Raw genomic sequence first — 26,333 nt, 5'->3', positions numbered from 1 at the left:
AACTTTAATGAACTTGTGCATACAAGTAGAAAAATGAGTCTCTTCTTGCTCCAATAAATTCAATTCATCTGCAGTTCATAAACAGTTATATCTAGAATTCTTATGACACATGTGAAGTGCATATCCTCTTTTCCACCCCAAGACTGGACACTTTAGAATTACTGATTTGTATTAATGCAGAGATTTTCTTTTTGCTGTTTATTTTTTCTCAACAATTGCATTAGTGCAGATGCATTAATGCAAAAGTCCATTTGCTACCAAACCACAATGCTTTCTTATTTGCAAGGACTATGGAATGACCCATCAAACTCTGTAAGCTTAACAAAACCCTAAGAGGTGGCTCTCTTTGATCTAGTTAGAAGCAGAGTGCCTGTTAAAGTAAAAAAATAAGCCTCATTACCAACTAAAAGCCCCCCAAAAATGCCTTTTGAGAGTATGAAGGTAACACATTGGATTGATCTATAACATATAAGTAATTTATTTCGGTCTATGGACTCCCACTTAAAAGGAAAGTGGATTACAATTAGATTTAAAAGGTAATCTGTCGAGGAGTTAAAGATCTGTGCAATCAGAAAAGCTACCTCTGGGATTTGGAGAGCTTTGTGATTGGCCGTCACCACTTTCGAGAGACGCTGGATGTGTTCCTGCAAGACCCTAAAAAAGAGAAGCAGTAGGAAGGTGAAGATAAGATAAGAAGATAATTCCCTAAGCAGAGGGCTCAGTCCTGAAGGAACTAGGGATACAAAATCACACCAGCAAAAGCCGGCAAATATAGGAATCAGTACTGTGAGTCCTCAATTTTATGTCAACAGAAGATTATTTAACGGCATCAAATATAAACATCTCATTCCCTTCAGAACCCCAAAATACAAAGGCTTTCATCCATTCCTTTTCTAGCTGCTCCTTCCCATTCAGGGTTGCAAGGGACTCGGGACCAATCCCAGCAGGCAATGGCCACAAGGCAGGGTACGCCCTGGACGGGACACCAGTCCATCGCAGGACACACACACACCCACACCAGGGCCAGTTTCCCCAGTAGCTGGAAAACCTACTAGCACATCTTTGGCCTGTGGGACGAAACCCACACGAACACGGGAAAAACACACAAAGTCCAGGCAGACGGCAGCCCCAGGTCTGGAAGTAAACCCAGGGCCCCAGCGCGGCGAGGCAGCGAGGCACAGCACTGCGCCACTGCGCCCATCTGTACTTGGGAATAAGTGACGGACTGAGACGCGTCACGTCGGGTGGGAGCGGGCCGCTCATGTCTCTATTGATTTGATCGCCGGGCCTGCAGCCGGCCGGGCCGCTCCGCGCTGCTGTCGGCGCGCCCAGCTGAGCCCGCCGACGTCCTTGAGACACGTCAGCACGTCACCAAGTCAGCTCCCTCACCGGCTACCCGGGGGTGAAAATGAGCTCGAAAGCCTCGTTAACCTCACTGCCAAGCACCGCGGCGTGCCAAACATCCTTTTTCGCCTTACTCTCCCGCCCTGTGGAAGCGCCCAGTGTGCGCTGGTGAGGGGGACTGGGGCAAGCACGCACGCACGCACGCAGGACCCCACCGCTCGTTCCTTCACAGGCTCAGGAGACCAAGGCCAATCGAAAGCTGCCTGGCCAGCCTGGGCCCAGCCTGCTCCGGGCTCAAAGCACCAGTGTCTGTGCCACTGGGCTCCCTGAGCCGCACAGGTAAAGGGCTGGTGTATCTCCATCTCGAGAGAGGGGCTTTTTAAAAAAAACAACTTTACAGTATTATATATACCTAAAACAGCATATATGCACACACATCTAGGGAGGATTACAAAGCACACAGAAACACACTTTCTCAGGTGCATTAGCTCACAGGTCAATTTGAAGCCCCTCCCAGCACAAGCTTTGCCTGTTTTGTTCCGAGGGCGAGGGGTGGGGGTGCTCGGCTGCAGGACTGCCCAGGGGGGGCACTCACGTACTGGTCGCGCAGGGTGTCCCCGTCCTGGTTGGGGTAGAAGGCCAGCTTGAAGATGCGGTTCATGACGCTGCGCTCGATGGCCATCTGCGCGTCCTGGAGCTGCTCCTCGCTGGCGTACTGCCAGATGGCATCGTGGGCCATCGCGCCGTACAGGTCCCGCAGGAAGTCCTCCACGGCGGCCGTCTTGTCGTCGGCGGCGGTACAGGCCTGGAACGCTGTGCGGGGGGGGGGAAGCAAAGCCGGAGGGGCTCTTACGAGAGATCTCTGCGCTTGCAGCAAGCTGCCAGTTGCAGGTCTCGTGGAAAACGCACCCCATGAGACAGCACGACAAGATCAGTCAAGACCTCAGGGGTCCTGTAAAACAACCCGGCTTGGAGGTCTGAATTTCATCATCTACCAGAGTTCCACTGGTTTCGAGTTACAAGCGAGAGAAAAGAAAAAAAAAAGAGAGAGAGAGAGAAAAGCTCACAGGCTGTCAAGGATTACAAACAAAAACCTTCCCAACACCCCAGTCTTGTCCAGCGGCAGCCAAGGTATTTCTCTGAGCAAAAATCTTTTGCAGAAGCTCTCTGGTGCCCTCTAGTGGGCTGACTGCAAACATACTGGTGAGAGTGCAGCAGCAGGGCAGGAAAGTAAGAAAACCATAAGGAGGACCACGACAACTGACACGCCTCCTGCCAGCCCTTTTCTTCTCGGTTCCCTCGGGTGTTTTAGACGACAGCTCGGGACGTGGAACTAGCTCCCCCACACTGCGACATCCCCTGGGCTCCGTTCTGAGGCACGGCCCGCCCAGCTAGTTTACTACACAAAACAGGGTGCGGCCCTCACTGTGGGGGGAAAGGGGCCCGAGACAAGGGGAAGGCATGCAGGGAACACGGACGGTACCGTTTATGAAGTTCAGCATCCTGGACTCCATCCTCTCGAGCAGCAGCCGGACGCAGACGGTGGTGAAGTAGCGGGTGGCCACCTCCTTGTCCCTCAGCACTCGCTGCAGGAGCCGCTCCAGGTGGGCCTGGGAGGTCTGCAGGCCCTGCCGGCAGCGCGTCAGGTAGGCGATGTACGGAGCCCTCTTCCTGCGGGGGGCCGAGAGACACAGCGGAGAGGCGCGTTGGAGTACTTATTCGCTCTACATCACGCTACATTAGCCAGTGCAGTGACTAAGCGAGCAGGAAGGGCCGCATCACAATCGCAACTCACGGGAATTTGAATGCGAGTTTGCAACAACATGGCGGCTCACAATTTTGTGTTTCATTTGCAATTTGTCTTTTTTTTTTAAATTTTCTTTCAGAGATTTAATAACCGTGAAACTGGGACTGCAGTTCCCCTCTAACCTGTGGCCCTTTTCAAAACAGCTCTCGTCTCTCTTAATTCTTCTGACCTAACCCAACAAGTCCCACACACAGGCCACACTCTGGATTCCATCCACTCCTTAAGAGTGTCCAAAACAGCAAGGACAGGTTTCTGAAACCTTTCTTCGTGATCCTCTCCTGTTAAGGCACCGTGTCACGACAGCTCTGTCTTTTATACAGCAGCTGTATAACCCATCACCCAGCAGCTCCCAGCTGGCAGCCCCCTGAAGCTCAGCAGGTGTGAGCCTGGTCACCACCTGGATGAGAGACCTCCCAGGAGTGTGACAGAGGGGCCCAGTAGGGGCCGCTCACCCTGCGGTCTGTGTGGGTCCTAATGCCCCAGTAAAGTGACAAACACCATACTGTGAAAAGGCACCATCCTTTGGATGAGACGTAAAAGCAAGGTCCTGACTCTCCGTGGTCATTAGGGCTGTTACCCCAGTGTCCTGGCCAAATTTCCCCCCTGGCCTTTACCAATCATGGCCTCTTAATCCCCATCTCTGAACTGGCTTTATCACTCTGTTCTCTTCACCGAGCTGGTGTGTAGGGAGAGTACTGCTGCACATCATCCAGGTGGGGCTGCACAGTGGTGGTGGTGGAGAGGAGTCCTTTGAGTGGAGTGTCCAGAGAATTATTAACTGTTATTATTATTATAATGCACTGGTTAATGATGGGCCTGATCTAACCAGCTCGCCCGAGTCGCCACGCACCTGTAGTCCTCAGCTATGGCCGCCAGTAGCTTCTTGCAGGTGCGGCTGTCGAAGCGACTCACACAGCGCGTCGTCTCCTGGATCTGGGCCATCTGGTTCTTGTCCTGGAGGTTGATGGCTTCTGCCAGCTGGACCTTCAGGAAGCAGACAATCTCGTTCTCTGCAAGGAGGGAGGAGCCGCGCATCAGAGCCGTAGCTTCTCGGACTTTGTACGCGTTTGCCTTCGGCGATTAACAAATGTCCCGTTGATTAACGGCCTGCGGAAGGAATGGGTTGCCTTCCCACCGCCCTGGAGACATCGTGACATGTGAATTCTTCCAGGAGACAGCCTTTTCCCGGCATCATTTAAACGTCTAACAATAACAACAACAGACTGAATTTTCTTCAGAATTTGCCCAGCAATCAAATCTGCTCCGTTTTCGCATTTTTTAAAACGGTAAAATGGATCATGAAGGGACTGGAGGAAACCAACTAACCAACCGCCTGCTGAACCACCTTCACCAGCAACATTTCTTTGACTTTAAGAAATACAAACGTGAAAATCTGAAGACGCGTGAGGTTGCCAAGCCACGCAGGTAACGTGAAAGCCAATCAGGCGCACAATAAAATCTAAAGAGCCCGGTGCTTTCTCCAATGTCATCGCTCTGCCACTCCACACCCGTTTTGATCCAGCGTCTACCTTCCGGGTCAGTGTGGTCCGGCAGCCCGTTCCTGGTGGTGGGATGAGTCAGAATCGGAAAGACAACGGAGTCCGCGGAGCACAGGGCCATCCGCAGCTTCTTCTTGGCATCACTGTCGGAAAGAGGGGAGGGAAAAATACGAGGAAAGAAGATTAGCAGGAGACTCCTGCAGGTGAATGCCCCCTTCCACAACAAAATGACTATAATTCAAGGAAATCCACAGCTATTGTAAAATAATGAGCTGCAGTCCTGACATCTCCAACGGCACTGCCCAATTTCCAAACGGGAGAAACAACCATCCCGAACAGGAAGAAGTAAAAAAGTGGGGAAGACGCAGAACTGTCGTCATGATGTACAGTCATCCGGGTTTTATCATCTCATTTAATCTCTGTTTTATTATCTCATCTCACTGACGGTTAATTAATTCACCCGTGATGAGACACTAAAGAAATAAAACATAAGAAAGACGCAGGATCAGTCTGACCTACCCTAACCCCCCCCGACAGCATGGAGTTTTTACTATGGAAAGACCAAGGGCAGAACACAGCAAGTCAGATGAATTCATCTCGGGTAATGGACAAACATTCTGCGCTTACACTGACCCTAAAGGTCTATATCTCTTCTCATCATTGCCCTGCAGACCTGCTACCTCAGACTTCCTTATAACCCTATTAAACTCCCTCTCAAAAATTCACCGTTCCCGACTCAGAGGGTTGCCAAAGACGACGCCAAACGAGTGCTCGTTCACAAAATGAAACCGTCGGAGATTCTGAAACGCGTATCCGGTGGACGCCTCTTGCACAGCTCTCCCGGCACGAAGCACAGCCCCGCCCCCCACCCCCGACCCCCCCCGGACCCGTACAGGGCTTGCTGGCCGCTGGCACGGCGCGGGCAAAGGGCGCCAGGGCAGCGAGAGCGGAGGGCAGCCCGGCCCCGACCGACCTGAAGGAGAATTTGGAGTCCTGTGGCTGGGCGGCCTGGCTGGCGGAGTCGGGCAGGTCGTCCGCGGAGATGTTCTGCAGAGCCTCCTCGCGCGCGGGTCCGTGGACACTCTCCCCTTCCCCGCAGGGCTCTGGACAGGCGGCAGCAGCACGTTAGGAGAACTGCTTTCAGAAAACTTGAACAAGTGTGGAACAGCTGCAGGCTGCTGTGTGAAGAAGCCACGTTCTTTTACGAGCTTCTACCCCGATTTCGCAGCATCTCGAACAGAGAGGTACATGAAGTTAAAATACTATAAAATGTCCCTTTTTTCGCTTTGTCAGTATCTGCACGGTAGGGAGGAACAACCAGGAAAAGAAAAAGAGGGAGTCATGTCTGTTCCGTCAACCCCATGACCTCTCGGATCACCGATATCAGCTTCACATTCCCTAAAGTCTGAACATCTACCAGAACTGGCTAATTCATTTGTTAACTTCTGGTGTTGTCAACCTTACTGATCTTTAGCATTTGCATTTCAATAATTGTACCACAATAAAATATAACTACCAAACACTGTTGAAATCCGTGTGTATTTATATATAAAATGCTGAAAAGGGCATGCACTGCACGTGACTGTGTGTGCTGTGCACACTGACCAGGGCCTTCGTAGGATGCAGACACCGCGCCCTCGCTGGGGCCCATCCTCTTGATGTTCCTGTACTTGTCCAGGATGTCTTCTGCTGCTTGCACCTGCGGGGTTAACCTGGAAACCGGCTCTTCTGCAAGACAAGGGACCCCACAGAATCATGCACACAGGTCAGCGTCCCCCGACACAGGCCGGCAGAAACATCCAGAATCAGACCCATCAACTCGACAGCAATTTCCTTCGAGAGCTCCTGCGAAGGAAACACATCACGAAATGGCAGGGGCTCTGCAGGATAATGACCGATAATAACACTAGGGAATCGGTCACATTTTCCCCATGTCTGAGCCAAAATATAACTGACTCATCTTTAAAATGGATGAAGAGAGGAAGGAAAGGAAAAACAGCCCAGGTGGCCCGTGGAGACAGAGGTCAGAATCGGCACTTAATTCGTGACCTGCCCGTGTTCTTCCGGTTCGTAATTAAAACTGAAACTGGAGAGCAGACCTGTAAGAGGGACACGGTCAGGGCCCTGATCCTCCTTCTCCTGTTTGTCCTTCTTTCGAAATGCCATCGGACCTGAAGAGAGAAAGATAACCATGAGCCCAGGCTGGGCAGGGTAAGAGTAGCCCGCTACATGATGCGCATCAGAACCCTCACACGCTCTACAGCTGCAGGTGCTGCGCATCACAACCCACACATGCTCTACAGCTGCAGGCTCTGCGCATCAAAACCCACACATGCTCTACGGCTGCGGGCGCTGCGCATCAAAACCCTCGCATGCACTACAGCTGCAGGCGCTGCGTATCAGAACCCTCACGCACTCTACAGCTGCAGGAGCTGCACATCAGGATACTCACATTTTGTATGGATAGATAAAAGTTAGTTTACAGATTACTTTCTGTGAATAAGAGGGAGAGAATAACACTTGGTTTAAAATTTGAGGTTTACTTGTATTTAATGTCTTCAGTAAGCCATTCAAAAAGAAGACTCAGAAGCTAAATTTCCAAGTAAGTAAGCAAAAGAGCTTACGAGTAGGAGATTACCTGTTCAAGATGTCCCTGCCATTGAAACAACTGTTTACCCTGAGCACATACCTTAATTCTCTGTTAAGGCCTAAAGCTGAGAATCTTCTCTGTGCAACTCCAAAACAGCGGTTTTATCCCTACACAGCGAATCTCTTAGCTGCTTTGGATAAAAGCAGGCATTATTACCAAGTATCATTTTAGCTACAGATAAAGACCAGGTATTTAAAATAACTAAAAGTTGAGTTTTGCTGAAATCACTTGTATTTTAACCAATCTGGGATGACGCAGTTTTTTAAAAGCCATCCATGAAAGACATCGTACAGACCATGGAAAAGAAAAAAGTCACAGCATGTCTAAAGAAGTTCTTTCACTGTTGCAAACAAGTGAGTAACTGGACGGCGATCAACGAGAACATCGCTTCATCATCCGAGGCCCAACTTTATTTTTTCCGTTCCGCACAAAAAAAATAAAGGAAAAACGCTGAGCCCCCAAGTTTTCACAGGCACTTGAAGGCAGTGGCTGATGATTTTTAAGCATCAAATCTATTTTTGTCTGCCTGACTGCCTGAGCAGAACATTACTGATGATCAACAGCGAAAGGTCTTCAAGTGGGGGGGTGGGGGGGAAAAACTGCAGACACAAACAAAGAGGAGCTCTGGAGCTTCACCACAGCGCTGGATCACTTTCACGGACTGAAACTGGGCTGAGTCCCATCTCTGCGCTCTCTGTGAAAAATAGTGCCATGGAGGGAAGAGCACGATAAATGCCTGATGCTGCCGAAGTATCCTGCAAACGCATGATTTATACTAGCACTTTCGTTGATACTTGCTATTTGGGGAGAACAATGTGTGTGTAAATTTAAAAAGGGGGCTTTAAATGTCTTCCATCGGCAGTGTTGTGCCCAGTAATATGGCAGGGGTACAGGGAAGCCCTCTGACTCTCCTGGTCAGATGAAATCCTCAGCCAGCGCCTACTGGTTACCGTTTTAAGCTGCGGGCTGTAGCTGGTGTGGGATGTCCCTCAGGACGTATGAAACCGCAGTTCCATATGTCAATCCCGGTACTGGTCAGACACGATCCTGCATCAGGACTTGCAGGAACTGTTTGTTTCTGCTCTGCTTTGAGCCGGCTGGCTGCCGAAGTTGGGAGCTCTGGTGCTGGAGGGGTGCGGGCAAGGTGCTCGTATCTCATTTCAAAGGACCTCTCAACGCTTTCAATTAAAAGTAACCCGCCGAAATGGGACACTAGCACAAATCCTCCCCCCCGCCCAGGTCCTGAAGTGCTCCTAGCCCTTTGTTTGGCTTTTAAAAAACATCTTTTTTTTTTACACACTGGAAAAAAAAAGTAGAAAAATGGAACAGCGTCGATTCACGACTCCGGTCTTCACCGTGTGACATCACAGCCGGTTAAAGCACCACAAGGGACAGCTCGGGCAGCACAAGCAGACACCCAGACTCCGGCTGTTCGCCAGGACAGCTCAACGGAAACATCCAGCTGAAGACGTTACCTGTGGCTTCGCTCTCAGCCGCCCAGTACAGCACTGCATGGGGAACACAAACAGGGTTGGCCGCTGACTCCCATCCCAACAGGACCTCGCCTCCGTAAAGGGCAAGTTCGACAGAACCGCCTGCAAGCGAGCGCCACCGCCCCGCACACCGCGCTGCGAAGACTGCGAGCCCCCCGGAGGGATCTTGTGCTTCTCCCATTACGAAAGGTACAGTAACTCAGAGCGGGATGCAGGTAGTTGGTGGAGCTTTCTAAAACAACACTGCAGTTTCAGTTCTACCTCTCCCCCCGTCGCGTTCGTGACTCGAATGAAGCCTCCCATCCCAACACAAACGCCACTCCGCTACTTCACAGATTATTCCTCACGGTCCTGGAAACGCGTCGCGCTTTTCCGTGCTGCGCTAACTGGGGAGGCGGCTGTACGGCGCGCGCATGGCCTGCCCCTCTCTCAGAGGCTGCAGTCCCGTTCCCTGGGCCCCAGAACAGCCAATTTAAACCTCCCCTGCTCTACAGCTTCGGTTGGTCCTTCAGACACCTCGCCTTTAGAAATGAATCTGAAGAAAATGGTTGTTTTAATAATACTGGGTATTTCAGGCGATCCGATGGGAAGCAATGACTAGTCACAGCGGCACGTCCTGTACCTCTGCCAAACATCATCTCGCTAATTTCAATGAAAGTTACTGAAATATCAACTAAGCAATTAAAGCAGCTTGTGCGGTTTCTTCTATGCAAACAGTACGAGAGAAGGGGGAGAGAGAGAGAGGCAGAGGGAAGCTTGCCACGTCTGTAATCTGTTCTTACCTTTAGGGATTGCAGGGACAAAGCGCTTCTTCCACCAGGGTTTGTTCCGATCTGACTTTTCATCATCGCTGTCTTTTCTGTCCTCCGCCTGTGCATATTAAATTACCCACTGTTATTGTATGCATAGATCTCAAGCATGAGACTCTGCTCTCCGTCTTCACAGATCCAGAGTAATATAAAGACGGGAGGAAAGAAGGGAGGAGGGGTACAGACTCGCTTATAAACACATTTACACACAGTCACACGGGAGAACTGCATGAGAAATCAAAATTTAAATGGTCAACCGAATCCTACACGTATACTTGAAAATGACTCAACAGCGATTAGGGGGGCCTGGATGATTCCTCGGTTTGCTCAGCGGTCGAGCCATCAGCTGACGGCACAGCTGTTCCTCGCAGTGGCTGTAATCGTGTAAACCGACACAGTCTGGACACAAGGCCTAGCCTCGGCAGGCACTGTGCACAGACAGGCAGGCGGGCAAACTGAAACAGGGAACAGGTTCCTTTAAAAATTGCAATCACTTGGATGGTGCATTTTATCTTGGACTTAATTTCTAGCATTCAGGCAAAGGGCAAAACTTCCTCCTTTGGTCCTTAAGCAGGCCTCAAAGAGTCAGAGGTGTTTGCCGGTTGACGTCACACCCCAGGCACCCGAACAGTAGGTTCCCAGAATTGATGACTTTCATGTTTTTTTTATCCAGCTGCTTCCCAAACCACATGGAGCATGGTGCGGGGGGGGAAATCGAGAGGTGGGTGAACCCCAAGGCCAGTGCGCCCCGTTTCTTACCTCTCCCTTCAGCGAGTCCTTGCTGGGGGAGGAGCTGTGCCCCATGGTGAAGACGCCCTGGGCCGGGACGCCCCCTAGCAGGTCCCTCTCCTCCAGGTTGGGCCGCCGGTTCAGCCCGGGGTCGCTGGTGGGCCGGCGCGCGGCGCACACGATGTCAGAGCTCCGGCTGCGCACCAGCCGGTCCGGGTACGAGTGGCGCTGCTTGCCCTGCTCCAGCTCGGCCTGCGACAGCCCGTGGGGCACGAACATGGACAGCCGGGGCTCCTGGCCCGTGGCAAACGCCTCCGGAATAGGGGGGTCTGGGGGCGGGTGCGGTGGCCGGGCGTAGTGCACCTTCGGTCGGACCACTGTGGACGTTGCGGACCCTAGGAACCCCAAAATAAAACAATGACACATCTGAGAAGGTTTCAGAAGAACCACAGCAGAGCTGGCGTGGGTATAAATGTTTGGCGTGCTTTCCCCAAAGGCAAAACCCCTTGGACTCTGGCTTGTGAACTAGTCTTCGGCTTGGTTTTTATAATCCTTCTGTACATCCCATGTCAAGTCAAAGTCAAGTTAGCGCTTGGACTCTCAAGTCATTTTGCAACAGAGAAATATAATACTCTTACTGCACAGCAGGTCCACGTCTTTCTGAACCACAGTCTCGTAAGATAGTACTGATGAGTTGCAGAAGATATATTACAATAATAAGTTAAGTCTCACATTCTTCTATGCACCTCTATCATAAGCATTTACATTGAAATAAATTACATTCTGTTGGCTTGAATAATCTCTTAGAAATCATAAGCCCCTAAAAAGATCAAGCTGCCAAGCAAGAGGGGTGGGATGTGTTCCCCCTGCACCCCATTTTGTACAGAATGAGAGGTACAACATAGGAGCCCAAAACATCCTGCCCTCGGGAATTCTGCATCCAGGATGAAGCTAAACAGGCTTTTCCGAGGGTGTTTCTGTGGTTGTGCAGTTTCCAAAACAAGCCTGATGCCAGGAGCACAGCGGGGCAGAGCTGTGTGCCAGCGCATCCGCGGTGAGATCTCACAAGCTATCATCCCATCAGCAGCAGGTATCAACCCTCCTTCCGTGAGGAAGCTGGGAAGGCTATGCTGAATCAGGGAAAATCTGACTGTCCAAGAAAAATTCACTAAGTAACACGAAACCTTAACACAAGGAATGGGAAAACTTTAAAAAAAAATCCTTTAATCCAATTTCAGCTAAGCAACGCCTTGGACAGTAATTGGGCAAGGGAAAGGACTATGACTGCACATCTATTTAATTTTAAACTTTTAAGCTTTTCTTTCGGGTTTCTGTCATAAGACTGTCAGTAAGCGATGCTCGTTTCCAGCCCAGAAGAAACGTTTTGCCACAGAATCAAGGGGCTGTCCGCGCTGGCGAGAGCAGAGGAGCTGCATTACCTTCACCCATGGCGAGGGGATCAAACATGGCCAGCAGCGAGTCCACTTGAGAAGGTGGCGATGTCAGATGGTGTGCTCCTGGGCAACAGAAAGGGAAATGCCGATTAATACAAGCAGTCAACCTGGCAGAACAGCCTGACCTTCATTTCATAGGCTCAGCTAGCACCATCTCAACACATTTAGTTTTTGTCGCTGGTCATGTGACAAAGAAGGCCACGAGGTTGACGCGAGCTTTTTGTTTTTGAAGAATGCAGTCTAGTATTATTATACCGTCTCTTATGAAAAGAGAAATTTTAGCCAAGCAAATAGCACCAGCAAAACGAAGCTGCCCTCCAAACAGCATAGTATCTGCATTTCCGAAGTCGTGACATCAAAAGAATATTTTTGACTTTCGCAAAACAGAGACAACGCCCGGTAATTTTTCCCCATTCACATCACACCATTCTGGACCGCAGGATAGGCACAGAGACTGGAGAAAAGACACTGTGCCACTCTACCGTGTCCAGATTCCTCTCCATCCGGACTGGTCACAGAATCCTTCCCTCCGAAGTCCGAGCTGCACTCCGAACGCAGATCCTCAATCTTATTCGGGATATCTTCCGACGTTGCACTTATACCTGCCCGAGGAAGAAAGCATTTTATTCATGGAACCAGGAAATTCAGTCAACATCTGCCAGCAGCTGCAAAGGGAACAACGACTGCATTTCCAAATCCCCAGGATCAAAAATCCTGATTTTTTTTATTAGTCCAAAAAGATAACAGGAAATTATCAAATCCCTTGCCATAGGTGACAAAGGCCAAGTCTGAGGCTACAACCATTTTAATTTATGCAGACCTGCTTTCCTTCAGCTTGGCCTATAGTTCTTGAGCTGGTATGGCCAACAGAGCACTTTCATTTGCTGGCTTTATTTTACCCTGAAAAGGGTAGCAGCTCGACAGACAGGGCTGGCATCGAGGTTAGGGGCCCTGAAACGGGAAACGATCGCGTGTTTGGAGCAGGGAGAGTGGGACACCGAGCCCACTGGAGTGGCGCTGCATGTGCAGTTGCTGATTTCACCAGCAGACCCATGGGGACACTAAATTAGCCACAGTGCTCCCATGGGCCAAGACAAAGGAGACAAAAAAGCTAATGGTAAGGAAAATAACCAACTGGGGGTGATTCATCTCCCAGCACCTCAGGGACCCCTTTTGAGGAAGCGCCTCGGGCGTCCAGGGGGACCACGGCTTAATCACCTTAGGACGCAACAACCTTGAAAAACGCCTGTGGATCGGGGGCGCCAGCTCCGACGAACCCCTGAAGATTTCCAAGCCGGCTTTTTAACGCCGGCCACGCAGCCCTGCCGATTGTAAAACGTCGGCACCAAGTGCGGTGGAACTGACTGTTTTTGTTCCCCGATAAAAACATTCAAGACGCACAGCGAAAAAAAACAAAGAAGTCCCCCCCCCAGACACTGCTGCGTCCGGCGCTGCTCCAGCCTGGGCCCTGAGCGGTGCTGCCGGACAGCTGAGCGGCGCTACCTGAGACGGCGCTGAGCCCCGGGGTGCTTGGCCGCGAGCCCACCTCCCGGACCTCCGTGTCGTCGGACGTGCTGCCCACCCCCGAGCAGCTCTCCAGCTCCTGCAGCCTCTCCTCCTGCTTCAGGTCCGGGGCCTCTGTGGAGCAGGAGAAACGGGCCACTCCGTCAGCACGGGGGGGGGGGGAGACGCGGCCTCCGCGCCTTGCAGCGCCCCACGCCGCCCCGAGGGCTGGGCGAGTCGGGTCACGACCTCAAAGCGCCCCAGAAGGAGCAGGCACCGGCAACACAGGCTGCCGCCTCCTGCCTCGATGAACCCTCCTCAAGCGAGTCTTGTTATTTATCCAAGAGATATTATGGCCCATTAACAAAGACTGGGCACAGCTCTTGGAGTCGGAGTGGCTACAGCTGCGCTATGCAGCTGTGAGGGGCAGAGCTAAAAGCCAGCTGTGCAGAACAGTGGCAGAGGTCGACAAGGAGCTTAAAGGCAGCAGAAATCAGAATGCACCAACTTTAATGGGGGAATTCCTATTTTTTTTTTATTTTGCAAATTTGGGAAAGCCTTTTATTCACACCTCCTACTTGAAGACCACGTGTATCTGTGCCCCCAGAATGTGCACCGTCCCATGTGGGGAAAAACTCGGATCCCGCGAGTCACACGGCGCCCGCAGCCGAGCTGGCAGCTGCTGGAGGGGTGACGCAGCTCTTGCCCACGGCGTCGCAAGCCGGCAAAGCGGAGGGCACCCTGGGCAGACCGGGCACACCCAACCCTGACGGCACACGTTTCAGGAGCACCAATCACAATGAGTTAATGGCACAAGCCAGTCAGGAACAACGCACTAAACCTGTTCTCGTAAACAGTGCATATAGGCTACTACCCATAGAACCCTAACCTAAATGTCCACAAAACCTTGATTTAAATTGGAGACATTAATGGCTACAGAAGAATTGCACAGGTGTAGGTATTGTACTAATATTGTCCTTTAATGCCTGAATCAACATGTAAAGCTGTAGTATACAGTGGTGTGTATATCCTTGTACTTGTACTGTAGTCATTAAGTTTTGACACCTTGTAAGTACAATGAAATGTCAATTCACTTTTCCGTTTTAGAACAAAGGGGAAGAATAGTCACATCTGCAACTGTATATATATCTGCTCCCAGCCAATTCAGTACATGCTTTATCCTAAGAGGGTTGCACTATACACACAGGAAGTAGTGATCATTATAAAAGAGAGCATTCTATTTGAAAGGGTGATTATAAAGTATTTCACTAAATGCTCTCTATTCGGCAGGGTTTAAAATGAACAAATCAAGCCATGAATTTTTATACACTATCTCATTACTGACCGGAGCATTAATTTGCATGCTCGTTTGTAATAATGTGCAACTGAACTGCTCTTCTGAGTCTTGTTTCATGGCTAAGCAGCGTAAAACAAGCGGGGAGCTCCAGGCGAAACATTGATAGCGTTATTACAGTGCACAGCCCAGGCAGCAAGCAGAGAAAAAAAGCAATCAGGCCAATCATGCATATGATTTCAGCTCTGGACATATTGCAATTGTGTACTTCAATTAATGTAGAAAAATTATGCTGCAACAACAATTATAAGATCATTTATTTTTGATTATTAATTCAATACTCTTGTTCATGAAACCTTTCGAATGGTTAATAGTAATTGTTTAAAGATATTTTACGGTCTCAAACACTTTCAATCACTTTTGATGCTGTCGTGTACGTCCTTCTGTTTTAAAAATCCGTGTATACGCTATTACAAACTGTGCATCTCCAACACATGCAACAGCTCTATTGCAAGACACCTGCAAAGGACTAGGCCATCGTGACACTCAATACTCTGGCATTCTCAACAATGCTGACACAGTGTAGAATGAAAAGTTTTCTCCAGTGTTTGATGCCACCTGCGGTTTTCACTGCAGGTGCGAGTGCACCTGCAGATCCTCAGGGAGGGAGCAGAGAAAGAGCGAGCTTTCAGTGCGCAAACGCACCCGTACAGACGTGAAGGCAGAGCTGCACTTGAGCCCCGCTACACAAAAACAACGCTCTTCCAAAATTACTGGCAACTGCCGAAGAGACTTGGCAATTCAATCAAAGCCAGCCTTCTGCAACTGTGCCCTGCGTGAGACAGCAAGCTACCAGATACCCGACGCCAAGTATCCGGTAGTATCATGCATTGTTTCATGCTTGGGGATGTAGTGCACTTACACACCCTCTTCCTAAAGTCACCTTATTTCTCACATGGCAGGACTCTGCAATAACCCAGCACTCCTACAGGGGGCGCACTGCAGCATCCTGGACTCACCCGAGTCGCTGGGAAGCACCTCCACACTCCAGGCCTCACTGGTCGTCTCGGAGATGGTAGATCCGGTGCAGGGGTCCAGCAGAACCGACCCTGAGCCCGGCAGACACAGAAGGCTACCCAACATGTTCTCCACAGTCGCTCCTGATAAGAGGAAAATAGGGGGGGGGGAAAAAACATCACTAAGAGCGCCCTCTTTCACGCCCAGCAGAGGGAAACATCGGTCTTTTTTTACAGCAGACTATGCAGCCCAGCGCTGAAAGCAATCAGCTCGTAAGCAGGAAGGCCCAAGCCCAGGCCTGACTGTTGGCAACATCGTGCACGCTCCTCCGAGAAGGCTGATGAACTTCCCTCTTCTCCATCTCTCCGATGAGCCGCACAATTCAGGACCTGCTTGCCGATGCCGATGATTAGTCGCTGGGCAAGCTGTTTGCACAAACACAGCAGCAAACGCGTCCACTATCTCGGTTCCCATTGTAACAGTCCTATCACTCCGGGATGCATTCGGAATGCAAGGCCCGGAGGAGAATAAGGTCTGGCCTCGGGTTCGATTTAAGAGTCCAGCATCTGTACAACAACAGTAAGCCAGAAAGAAAGCGGGCAGATGAGCCGGTTTTTCCGTCGGGAACAGGGACAGCAAAGAGTCGTCGGTGCCTCTTCTCCTCGGGAAGAGCAGGATCAGGGAAGGGGCTGCTGCAAGGAGACACGGACCCTGCCCCGCTGTCGCTGTTTACAGTTTTCAAGGCAGGGGCACACGGCTCCATCTTTCAGGCTCGTGATTAAGTGAGTGGCACAACAAGAAGTGAAACAATTAGAATTTCTGCCTCATTATCATGGTAATCTTATCAGTGGGATAATGAGGTATTAATGGATATTTAATGTGCATCTCATAACCAAATCCCTTGGAGAAAACACATAAGGAAATCGCTGTAAATTCACTTAATGATGGAAAAGTCCCCGAACGCCATATTCCAAAGAATGAAAAATGCCAGCCTCCGACGAGAAAGAACCAAGGTCAATAACACTGCAGAGACCGAGCGAATGTCAGGGTTTAATGTAATGGTGGGGGGGGGGTAAAGCAGGGGGTGATAAAACGAGATTAACATGCTGGATTGTTTCTTTTTATTGAACATGATGATTGCAGACGCTACGAGAAACGGTATTAGCGCACATCTTTACGGAGATGCACCTACACAACTACGTTCTGCAATCTGCCGTCTCTTTTGTAAAATCTTTCTTTTTATGGTCTCCATTTTCCGTCTCGGTTTTAGCTTTCCGCGTCTTTTGATCTGTTCTTGGTCTAAACAGCTGGGTATTTGCGTCCAAGTGGCTCTCTATTCAGCTATGCATCTCCTGGTTGAGGAGTTTCCTCTCCTTAACTCTGACTTTCCACAGCTTGACACACTTGCAAGCATGTCCAGATTCAAGCTAATTTATGTGTACCTTAGATTAATGACATCTGCCTTTCACTCATTACAAGCTTTGATCAACACTTCCAGCAGCAATAAATTGATTTTAACATTCAATTTTAACAGCCATGCAGGCGGGCTGGATGCCGTACTCTCTATATGTACTGTAGCTGCTTGGGTTCTGCTTGCTCTGCACAAGCCAGGATGTCTTGGAGAGGGACAGTTGTGTAGTTACATTAACTGATCAACAGAGGGGTGACTGGAAGTTTGCTATTGTTCATGATCAATTTACTCCCGATTTAGTGGTGCGGATCTCCATGACATTCTCCCACAGAACAGCTGTCCGTCTATTAGTTATTGTGTACTTGAATTAAAGGAGACTCAGTATTACAAATCTACCACAAGATGGCAGGCTAGCATCTGATGCCTTTATTAGAAAAATCTTAAAACGATAAAAACCTAAATATTAAAGTTAAAAGGGGCAGCACGTATTAGACCTTCTTCGTCTGTAACAATTTTAATTAACGTTTTTTTTCTTTTCGTTAAAAAGGATAAAGAGCAGCCCTTAAAATAAGGCCCTCATTTGCTCTGCGGTGTTCTGCAGCTGACTGGCTTACTCCTGCACAGGACACTGCCACTGAGAGTCTCTGCAGCGGCCGTATCCCAAAAGAGCCCCAGAATGGTTTCGATGATGCTCTGTCCAATCCTTCAGTCTAATCACTTCATTAAGCGGAGATATTGCACACTGTCCTCCAGGCAGCTGGACGTCCAGCACGTGTCCTTTGTTTAAATTGGGGAACACCAATACTGATCCCGGAGGTCCCCTGTGTGCACAGCAGGGATCCCCAGTCCTGGTCCTGGAGGTCCAGTCTGTCTACAGCAGGGATCGCTAATACAAATCCTGAAGGCACAGGCTGGAAGCAAACTCAATCCTGGTCCTGAAGTCTGCAAGGTTTCAGTCCAGCTACGTTCATAACCTCAATCAGCTCATTACTGGCTTCGGTGGACTAGTATAACTGCTTCGCCCAGCGCTTCGGATTCTGCTGCTTTAAAGAGACCTAGAAAAGAACTGGGGACCCGTGGTTTCGATAAGCGCAACACAAACAGATGACCATTTTAAAAATCTCGGTTTGTGAACTGAAACGAGTCGGAAGGGAAGTCGAGCAGGGAAGGCTGCAGAACACCGGTGCCAGCTGAGGCGCCTGGGTAAAGAAGTAAACGCGTTCTCACCAGCGATCTCCTGCAGCCTGTCCTCGTCCACGTTGGGATCGAAATCACTTCCCAGGACGTCGGTGCTCCAGGTCTCGCTAACCGTCTCCGAAATATCCCGGTCGTCTGTCAGCCCCATCATATCCCGGATCTCAAACTTCCTTAACTTGTCGTCCAGATTGTCCTGCGTCGTGGCTGCAGAGAAGAGCAGAGCACAAAGTTGGCGCACTGGCCTGCCAGGACCACAGCCCATAACAGCTCTGAGAAAGGCCTTTTCTTTACAGCTACAGGGGTGCCTTTCAAGGAACATTCATCTCATGCCGAAGTTTCGAAGCAAAATTACAGACGATGAAGTTTATTTTTCTACTACGAAAAAACAGCAAAGTGCAGTATGGAAACTGCATTTAAAATGATGAACAGCAAATGGCCCTTCTTAATTGCAGTTGAAAATGCCCTTGTCACCAGAGCCTAACCCTGTTATGTCAGATTCAATTCCTAGAGGGCCTGGTGCACTGTCCAGCTTACTCATCAATTAAACGACTAACCTAATTGTTTTCTTAATTAGACGTACTGTACAAAGCATTAGACTTTATAAAACATTAAGCTTAACGTCTTTTACACTCCATCACTGAAGAAATGCACTTCAGTGAAAGTATAGTGACCTATATAGTGAAACAGCATTTTCCCCCCCAGTTTAAAAGGGGGATCAAACAACAGCTTGGCAGCAGTATGGCAGATGGGCAGATGGGGACCAGGGTTAGATTAAACTGTCTCCAGGTTAACCCTAGGGACAGGGCTGCCTCTTAACACAGGACTGGGCAAGTACACACAGTGGATTTTCAGATGTTAACAGCTTTGTTTGAGGGGTGTCAGGCTGGCCAAGAGCCACTCACCCACCCTGCAACTTGACTGCAGAACCTTACGAATTTATTAGTATGAGGGGTAGGTGCACACTCACAGTGCAGTCAGCATCACTCAAACAAGCTGGGAGGGCAACTGAATCCCACGGATCTGTTTTAATATTTCGACCAGAAGTCCCGGGGTCACGGGCGCGAGTAGGGGTGAGGTCTGGCGCACCTTGCTCGTGCTCCAGGAGCTGCAGCGCCTCCACTCCATTGCTCCCCGACGGTCCCGCCCCGAGCTCCGACACCGACTCGCCCTCCAGATCCAGCGAGGACACCGAATTGGAGCGGTTGGAGGGCCCTGTGAACATGCAGCCCGACACAGTCAACAGACAAAAGGCACACCTCTACTGCACCGAGACAATAATAAGACATTTATCCCTGGCCTACGGAACTCGTGCATCTGACCGGCAATCCACTTCCCAGTCCGTCACAGCCTCTTCTTCTACACCAATGCCAAACAATCCAAACTGCACTTATCAATAAGTGATTATCCATTAAGCAGGAGTACGAGCAAGTGTACGGCATTTTCCTTCAGACTGTTTTGCTGTACCTCTGACATCAACCCTCTCTGCATGCTCCCTGCAGAGCTTTCAGCAGGGAAAGGCTGCCATCTACAGGCTGCCTTGGAACACGCACCTTCGGATATTCCCTCCAAGTTGTCGCTGCAGAGGGAGAAACGCAGGGTCTTGTCCGGCTTGCCGTGCAGCTTGGTGTCGTCCACAGGAACCTCTCCCTGCCCACCATCCGCCATCTGCAGCGTCAACACCTGAGAGCGGCAGAGACAAACACCTTCTACCTGACACCTTTCCACAGAGAAGCTCTTCCTTTCCGATCCAGTAAATGCCTCCCAGCATGAATGTATAATGGTAACCCATGAGGAACCAGCCCTGATGCCGTTAGAGTAACCAGGAGCTTCATGGGCTCTAAGACTGTTATATTTTTAAGCAGGCATTTGCCTGACTTTCCATCAGCAACCGTTTTCCAAAGATGGTCTAGGGTTTTTGAGAAGTGTTTGGCAGTACAGATGGTGAAGAAACTTGACCCAAAACAAGACAGCAATCTGTCCCAAGAAAGAAAAATAAAATCCAACAGCAGGGAAAACCAAAGGGGTGTGCAAAACCATCGGCCAAATATCTCCTATCTACTTTTTAAACAGGTGCATGCTTATCTTCTAAATATTTTAAAAGGGGCAGAAATGCATGCAGAAAACTGATTTACTTCCTTCTAAGACAGAGAAACATTAATCAAAAAAACGCTGATGGACTTTTTTAGCCTCGCTACCCTGCATTCCGAGAATTACCTCATTCTCTGACATCATCCCCGGAACAGTCTGAGGGGCGGTGCCCAGGGAGATGACCAGCACTTCCTCTGGCATCACTTCCTGCTGGGAGTCCTGGGAGCCGGCCTCTGGCTCCCCCAGCTGGTCCTGCGCGATATTAGACCTGCTGCGGCTTCGCGAGGCAGCTACAAAGCAATGAGAGGACAGGACGTTACACTGACCCCTAGCATGGTGTTCCAGCCACATGGCATCACAGGACAAACGACTCAGACATGTTTCACTGCACTGCTGGCAGATAACTGATAACCTGCGGAGTCAACGGCTCAGTGTGACATGAGCTCGAAGCCAAGCTACTCAGATCTTTCCTTTGCCAATTTCAACACGTCAGACTCCCTTCTTCTCTCCACCATCTTGACACACTACCTGCTCATCCCAGTTATGCCTTGCTCCTCGTTTCACGTTTACTCCACGATGTTTTGTTCTGGAGATAGTGAGTTCACCGTGCATCTTGTTTTCAAACCGTTTTGTCCGAGATCTACACATTTGCCCGATGGACTAAATCTGTCAGCAGGTACGACAGCAGTGCCCGCAAATGCAATCTCACAATTGACGCTGGCCCTTGCCAAGGCTTAGAAACTTTGCCTCTCTCTTAAAACACTGCATTATTCACAGTCCCTGCACGTTTTGCGATTATTACACGCTCACAAATTCTAACCACCCTAAAAAATGTATTTAAATGAAAGAAGCCTGCAAGTAGCGATAACATGTCTGGACTTCTGTCTTCTCTAGCAGTGTCTCTCATCACACATACTTAAATGATCTATTACCAGCAGTTCTTCCTTATACAACTATGTACAAGACTATATATGCAGTATACAGCTGTAGCAACACAAGGCCTGCAGCACAAACATACATCACAGGGTGCATGCCAAACTCAAAGTGCAGCAACAGCCAAGGACACAGAAAGCTTGGCATGCATTTCACAGAGGTTATGGTTTTCTGCTCTCCGGGGAGAATCTACTCCACTCTTAAGTCACTCACCTTCCAGCTGTGCTTCCTAGTGGAAATCTAGCACAGGCTGACTTAAGACAGTAGCTGTGAAAAGTCTTTCTCCTTACAAGCGAGGCCAGGCTGACCTGGAATCTGCTGTTGGAAAGCCCAACACAGTTTTGGAACGGTAAGACTAATTCTCCCCCTTCTTGAAAAGTTCATTTTGTTTTGGTTGGACATGCTAACGTAACAGGACAGGTGCAAGTGAAACACCTCGATAACTGTGCAAATTCAACAAACCTGTACATTTTTTCCCCACTTGAGGTTTCACATGAAAATGTTCAAATGTTAGGAAGAAGACACAAATTCAAAACCTGGCTCCGTGGGTGTGGAGTATGAATTCCCTAATCCTCTCATGTTCATGACTGACAAAACACAGGTCTGGGTAGGAGAGATGCCCATGCCGATTTTATAAACACGAGCTTAACATGCACTCTCACACCAGCGCTTCCTGAGCACAATGGACCGCTGGACCTTGCTTTTTCCTTCTTGCTCTTGACCAGGGCTTTTGCAGGGGTGGACAGATGCACACGGTCACAGACAAAAGTCTTGCATGCTATTCGAGGACAAGCTGCAGTGAGATGGAGCAACGCAGCAGCAGGCGCCTGGGAGAGCAGCCGAGGGGAGAGCAGCCGAGGGGAGAGCAGCCGAGGGGAGAGCGCTGGATGGGAGAGGAGCCGAGGCGAGAGCAGCCGAGGGGAGAGCGCTGGATGGGAGAGCAGCCGAGGGGAGAGCAGCCGAGGGGAGAGCGCTGGATGGGAGAGGAGCCGAGGGGAGAGCAGCCGAGGGGAGAGCAGCCGAGGGGAGAGCGCTGGATGGCGCACACGGGCGGGACCCTGCTCTACCCACCGAAAGGGGTTACTAAGGGAATGTGTGCAGACAGGTTGGCGGAGGAGGGATCCCAGCAGGTAATAGCTGCTAAGTGTTGTCCTGATTGTTGGCAGCAAAGGAACAGAAACAGAAAAAACAGAGGGAAAGAATTACGGCACGCGGCTCAGCCCCAGCGCGTCACGTCACGCCATGAGCTACTGCGCCATGCTCCGGTGGGCAGCACTCCCATTCCCAAGGCATTGGAAAACATCCCATCGCACACAGCTGCCGTTTCAGAATGAATACCACTGTGTAGCACTTCTCCTGTCTCATTGTCAGGATACAAGGGACTCCTCGGAGCATCAGCACAATGGCTTGCAGCGGAAGTCAAGTTATACTGCCGACTCAATTCCTGTTTTAGCTTTGACATCTGGCAACGAATGCCACATCTCTGTCGACCCGAGACATCACCGTGTCTAGTTTATGACTCGGCTGCGTGCGGAGAGAAGAAGGACCTGCGGGCAGTCTCCTCTGACGGGGCCCACGCCATCTTTTATCTGGCAACATGTGGTGCAGGAAGCTGAGGTTCTGCCCAAACCTGAGAATTTAGCCTGGTCAACCAGCGCCCTCCCTGCCCTCAGCAACACTCAAGACAATCGGGCATTGTCGCCCGGGGAGTCCCACTCAGGGCTGGCAAGAGACGCTGGTCAAACTGGAGCCGTCTGGCAGAGCGGGCGTCCTTCCCGGCTGACCTACTCGGAACCCCTCCTGTTATCATTCCTTTACACTCCTGGCATTTGCGTTACGGCCTCCTGCAGAGACGGGTCTCCTCATGTTCAAGAACTAGCCCAAAAGACAGCTCGTAAAACATAGCAGACCCAAAAAACTGAACCTGGACGCACAGTGAGCTTACACTGCTGTGTCATACGTCGCATTTAAGATTTCTTGGGAGTGGTATAGGCATCGCACCAGGTTGTTCTATTTTAAAGATAGTAATGAAATGCCTGCCCTGCATTCAGGCTACCTCACTGCACAGCACCTGCAAGCCTGCTCATGAACCTGCCTGCTTCCGTATCAGCCAGGACGAAGTGGATTAAAAGAGACCTCTGCTGGTCTGTGTGGTTACTGCATCACCAAGGGCTCCGGAGATGGGTGTACGCGTCATTTTCTCATTTTTTAAAAGTTTTTTTTTTTAAACAGCCGACAACCTTCCCGAATGCTGGAGAAATCGTTCCCATTAAAAACAGATTTGTTTGTAGTCCGTATTAATTCGCCTGGAGAAGAAGTTGCCACGATGTTATGGAGATACTCTGCTTTTATATGGATCTGCCACCAACGTGTTAGGAATAGAACAGAATGTTCTGAGCTACACCCGTAATGAATGCAATGCGTTAATTAGCGTGTCCTGATATAATTGGTTTTCACCCCTGTAACAGTGCCGCTATCCAGATGCAGCAATTGCTTCTACGGCCCTAAGCTAAACACCTCATTAGCTCCTTGCTCCCAGGGTCAATTCAGAACCCAACTCATTTTTCATCATAACACTGGAAGTCTTGACTTTTTAAAAATATACCAATATCGATTACAAGGAATCAATAAAAATGTAATTCACAGACAGAGCAAAACACAATGGAAACAGAAGGAGTGGTATGGCAGTCCAATAGTGTCAGAGTATCGCGTTTCTGGGCACTAACTCCACCATGGTGGGCCAGTGCGTCTGTAGTTCTTCAACTCCAACCCAAATCAGCTCATTATTGGCTCAAGTGAACAATGTAATAACCTCTCCCAGCTCGTATTCTTAAAGGGACCTGCAGGAGATCCACCCCCCCTGTCAAGGACTGGACCAGCCTGGCTCACAGAAAACATTAATGGGCTGTGAGCCTTCCTGCACACAATTAAAGCCCCAAATGCCCAGCTAGTGCATTACAGTGCAGTGCCTAGTTAAAATGAGTACCCAAACTGCAAAAGAAACAAAACCACAACACATCATTCCCACAGCAGGTCAATACTCAACCCTACAGCATCAACACCAGGCTGATGCATGGTCATCTCCAACAGGCCCTGCATGGGGCTTGAGGCTTGGTTTTTTTTTTTGCTACAACCAGCTTTTTGTCCGATTGACAGCCATTAACAGCACTAGGTGACGTCCACAGAAACTGCTGTAAGGAAGAGGGTGGTGAGCACCACCACAGTTTAAGGAGCCCCGCGTAACGACAGCACAGTGCTGCGCTCGATACAAACGCCGTTTCCTCAAGGGGCGCCTGTTTCAAGACGGCACGAGACTGCACTGCCAGACACCCTTCCACGGCTCTGCGGCGGCCACAGGCGACGAGGTACCTATGGGCAGCCGGTTCTTCTTGTTGGCGGGGGTGGTGGCGGGGGAGAGCTGGGGGGTGTTGGAGGGGGTGAGCTCCAGGCTGTTGCTCTTGCCCGCCCGGGACTGCGGGACGTTGGCCAGCAGCGTCTCCAGGGCCAGTCTCTCCTCCTCGCGCAGCTGGTCGCCGGACATCACGTTCCGCACGAAATCCACCTGCAGGACGGCCGCACAAACCCCAGCACCCGATCAGGACCGGCCAAGTGCAGGCGTGGCCCCAAGGCCACTTCCGGTTAAAAGCTGCCCCTATGCGAATTCTCCTTATCCCGATTTTAGACAAATTATTACAACCATTTGGATTCAGCTACTGTTAATCAGCTCTGCCTCCTGCTACTGCTCTCCAGCACCAACATGGGAGGGATGAGGACTGTACACACTCTCCCCCCCGACATTTATTAAAAATACATTTAAAAATCAATTCCTCCGAACCGGGAAGAAAAAAATACAGGATCTCTGCATGGCATGGATCCTATTTATGGCTAAATACAGAAATGTAATTCGCCATTGATAAAAAGCTCAAATATACCTGTGAATGCAAATCAACAACTTGAACGATCTAATTGAATACTTCACTATTTACAGAGTGTATTGTGCATTAATGACAATGACATGTAATAACTGAGCCTTACCAGTGCTAGCAGCTGACCCTGAGCAATGTACACTACAGTCCTCGTTAGTCCTTCCAATAGGTTCACAGAGGACATGGGCGGGGTCTCCACTGCCCGCCCACCAATCACCACATCCAGGAATGCAGCAACGCAGCTCTGGAACACAAAACACCAGCCAGTTACCAACAAGAATGAAGTGACTGGCAAAAAATAAACAAGCTACATCTCCCAGAACTCCCGAACCCAATTTTAAAATCATATTTTGAAGAGATGCCTTGTTCTTTTAAAAACAACTGGACGCTTGGTGCTTCCTTTTAACAAGGTTGTGTGTAATTCGTGAAAAAGAAAATTAAACTACTGCAGTAGGAGGAGATCTGTTTAATTTAGACCTACTTCAATTACAGAATTTAGGAGAACAAGCTTTTATCTTGCACTTGGTTCTCTCGAAGACCACTGCGTCATAAGAACTTACCCACAGCGGATGGGGGACATGTTAAATGCATGCAACTTGAGTCAGAAGCTCCTCTTTCTGTGCAATGAGAAAGATGAGCTCCAACAGTGTGGGTAAACTGTGTGGAGGGACTGTTGCAACAACCTGCACAGACGTTAGTGAGCACCGCTGGCCCCACGCAGCCCTTACTTTATCAAACTTGGACAGGCTGCTCTTCACACGGGGGTCCCCCTCATCAGTGCCCGCCATGGCCAACTGCTGCAGCAGCCGCCCCACCTGCGAGAGCACAAGGACAGGAGAGGAGCTGAGCAGGACAGTGTGATAAAGAACAGGCGCCCTTCACCCACGGCGTCTGCAACACTGCTAAAACGCAGCCTTCCACAACTATACAAACCAACGGCAATTTTCCCCACAAGCTTTTAGGCACAGAAGCATGCAGAGACTGCAACCCTACGGGAATCGTATCAAAATCACAAATATGCGCTCTAGGAAAGGTCTATACAATTCTTCAAAACAAAACAGAAATCGCTAAGAGGTAAACTAACAATACTTTTGGATCCAGAAGAAATAATCTCCTGTTCAGTTTGCATGTGTTGTACTAGCACTTTGGTATTGATTAGTTGCAAGCGCTCACATGAGC

General features: G+C 49.8%; 1 protein-coding gene across 4 annotated transcripts in view; it reads right to left on the bottom strand.

Annotated features, from left to right (window-relative positions):
- The window catches only part of gapvd1 (GTPase activating protein and VPS9 domains 1), a 46,868-nt gene that overhangs the window by 5,431 nt on the left and 15,104 nt on the right, over nucleotides 1-26,333 (bottom strand). For 2 of the 4 annotated variants that reach the window (XM_088940665.1, XM_088940666.1), the window contains exons 5-26: nucleotides 25,883-25,969; nucleotides 25,264-25,398; nucleotides 24,598-24,790; nucleotides 20,422-20,585; nucleotides 19,758-19,887; nucleotides 19,294-19,419; nucleotides 18,238-18,411; nucleotides 15,602-15,742; nucleotides 13,289-13,423; nucleotides 12,268-12,387; nucleotides 11,771-11,848; nucleotides 10,362-10,726; nucleotides 9,576-9,663; nucleotides 8,776-8,808; nucleotides 6,750-6,821; nucleotides 6,256-6,378; nucleotides 5,624-5,753; nucleotides 4,681-4,793; nucleotides 4,002-4,161; nucleotides 2,828-3,015; nucleotides 1,944-2,157; nucleotides 582-654 (exon numbers count right to left, since the gene is read on the bottom strand). In XM_088940665.1, the coding sequence (XP_088796791.1) occupies nucleotides 582-654; nucleotides 1,944-2,157; nucleotides 2,828-3,015; nucleotides 4,002-4,161; nucleotides 4,681-4,793; nucleotides 5,624-5,753; nucleotides 6,256-6,378; nucleotides 6,750-6,821; nucleotides 8,776-8,808; nucleotides 9,576-9,663; nucleotides 10,362-10,726; nucleotides 11,771-11,848; nucleotides 12,268-12,387; nucleotides 13,289-13,423; nucleotides 15,602-15,742; nucleotides 18,238-18,411; nucleotides 19,294-19,419; nucleotides 19,758-19,887; nucleotides 20,422-20,585; nucleotides 24,598-24,790; nucleotides 25,264-25,398; nucleotides 25,883-25,969 (3,042 nt within the window). Of the gene's footprint in view, nucleotides 1-581; nucleotides 655-1,943; nucleotides 2,158-2,827; nucleotides 3,016-4,001; nucleotides 4,162-4,680; nucleotides 4,794-5,623; nucleotides 5,754-6,255; nucleotides 6,379-6,749; nucleotides 6,822-8,775; nucleotides 8,809-9,575; nucleotides 9,664-10,361; nucleotides 10,727-11,770; nucleotides 11,849-12,267; nucleotides 12,388-13,288; nucleotides 13,424-15,601; nucleotides 15,743-18,237; nucleotides 18,412-19,293; nucleotides 19,420-19,757; nucleotides 19,888-20,421; nucleotides 20,586-22,299; nucleotides 22,381-24,597; nucleotides 24,791-25,263; nucleotides 25,399-25,882; nucleotides 25,970-26,333 lie in introns of all 4 variants that reach the window. The other 2 variants (XM_088940668.1, XM_088940667.1) reach the window with 2 other exon arrangements.

The sequence above is a fragment of the Atractosteus spatula genome, chromosome 23 (genome assembly GCF_055471065.1).
Source record: "Atractosteus spatula isolate fAtrSpa1 chromosome 23, fAtrSpa1.hap1, whole genome shotgun sequence".
NCBI lineage: Eukaryota > Metazoa > Chordata > Actinopteri > Semionotiformes > Lepisosteidae > Atractosteus > Atractosteus spatula.
The sequence above is the reverse complement of the archived record's forward strand: the minus strand, read 5'-3'. Positions and strand labels throughout refer to the sequence as shown.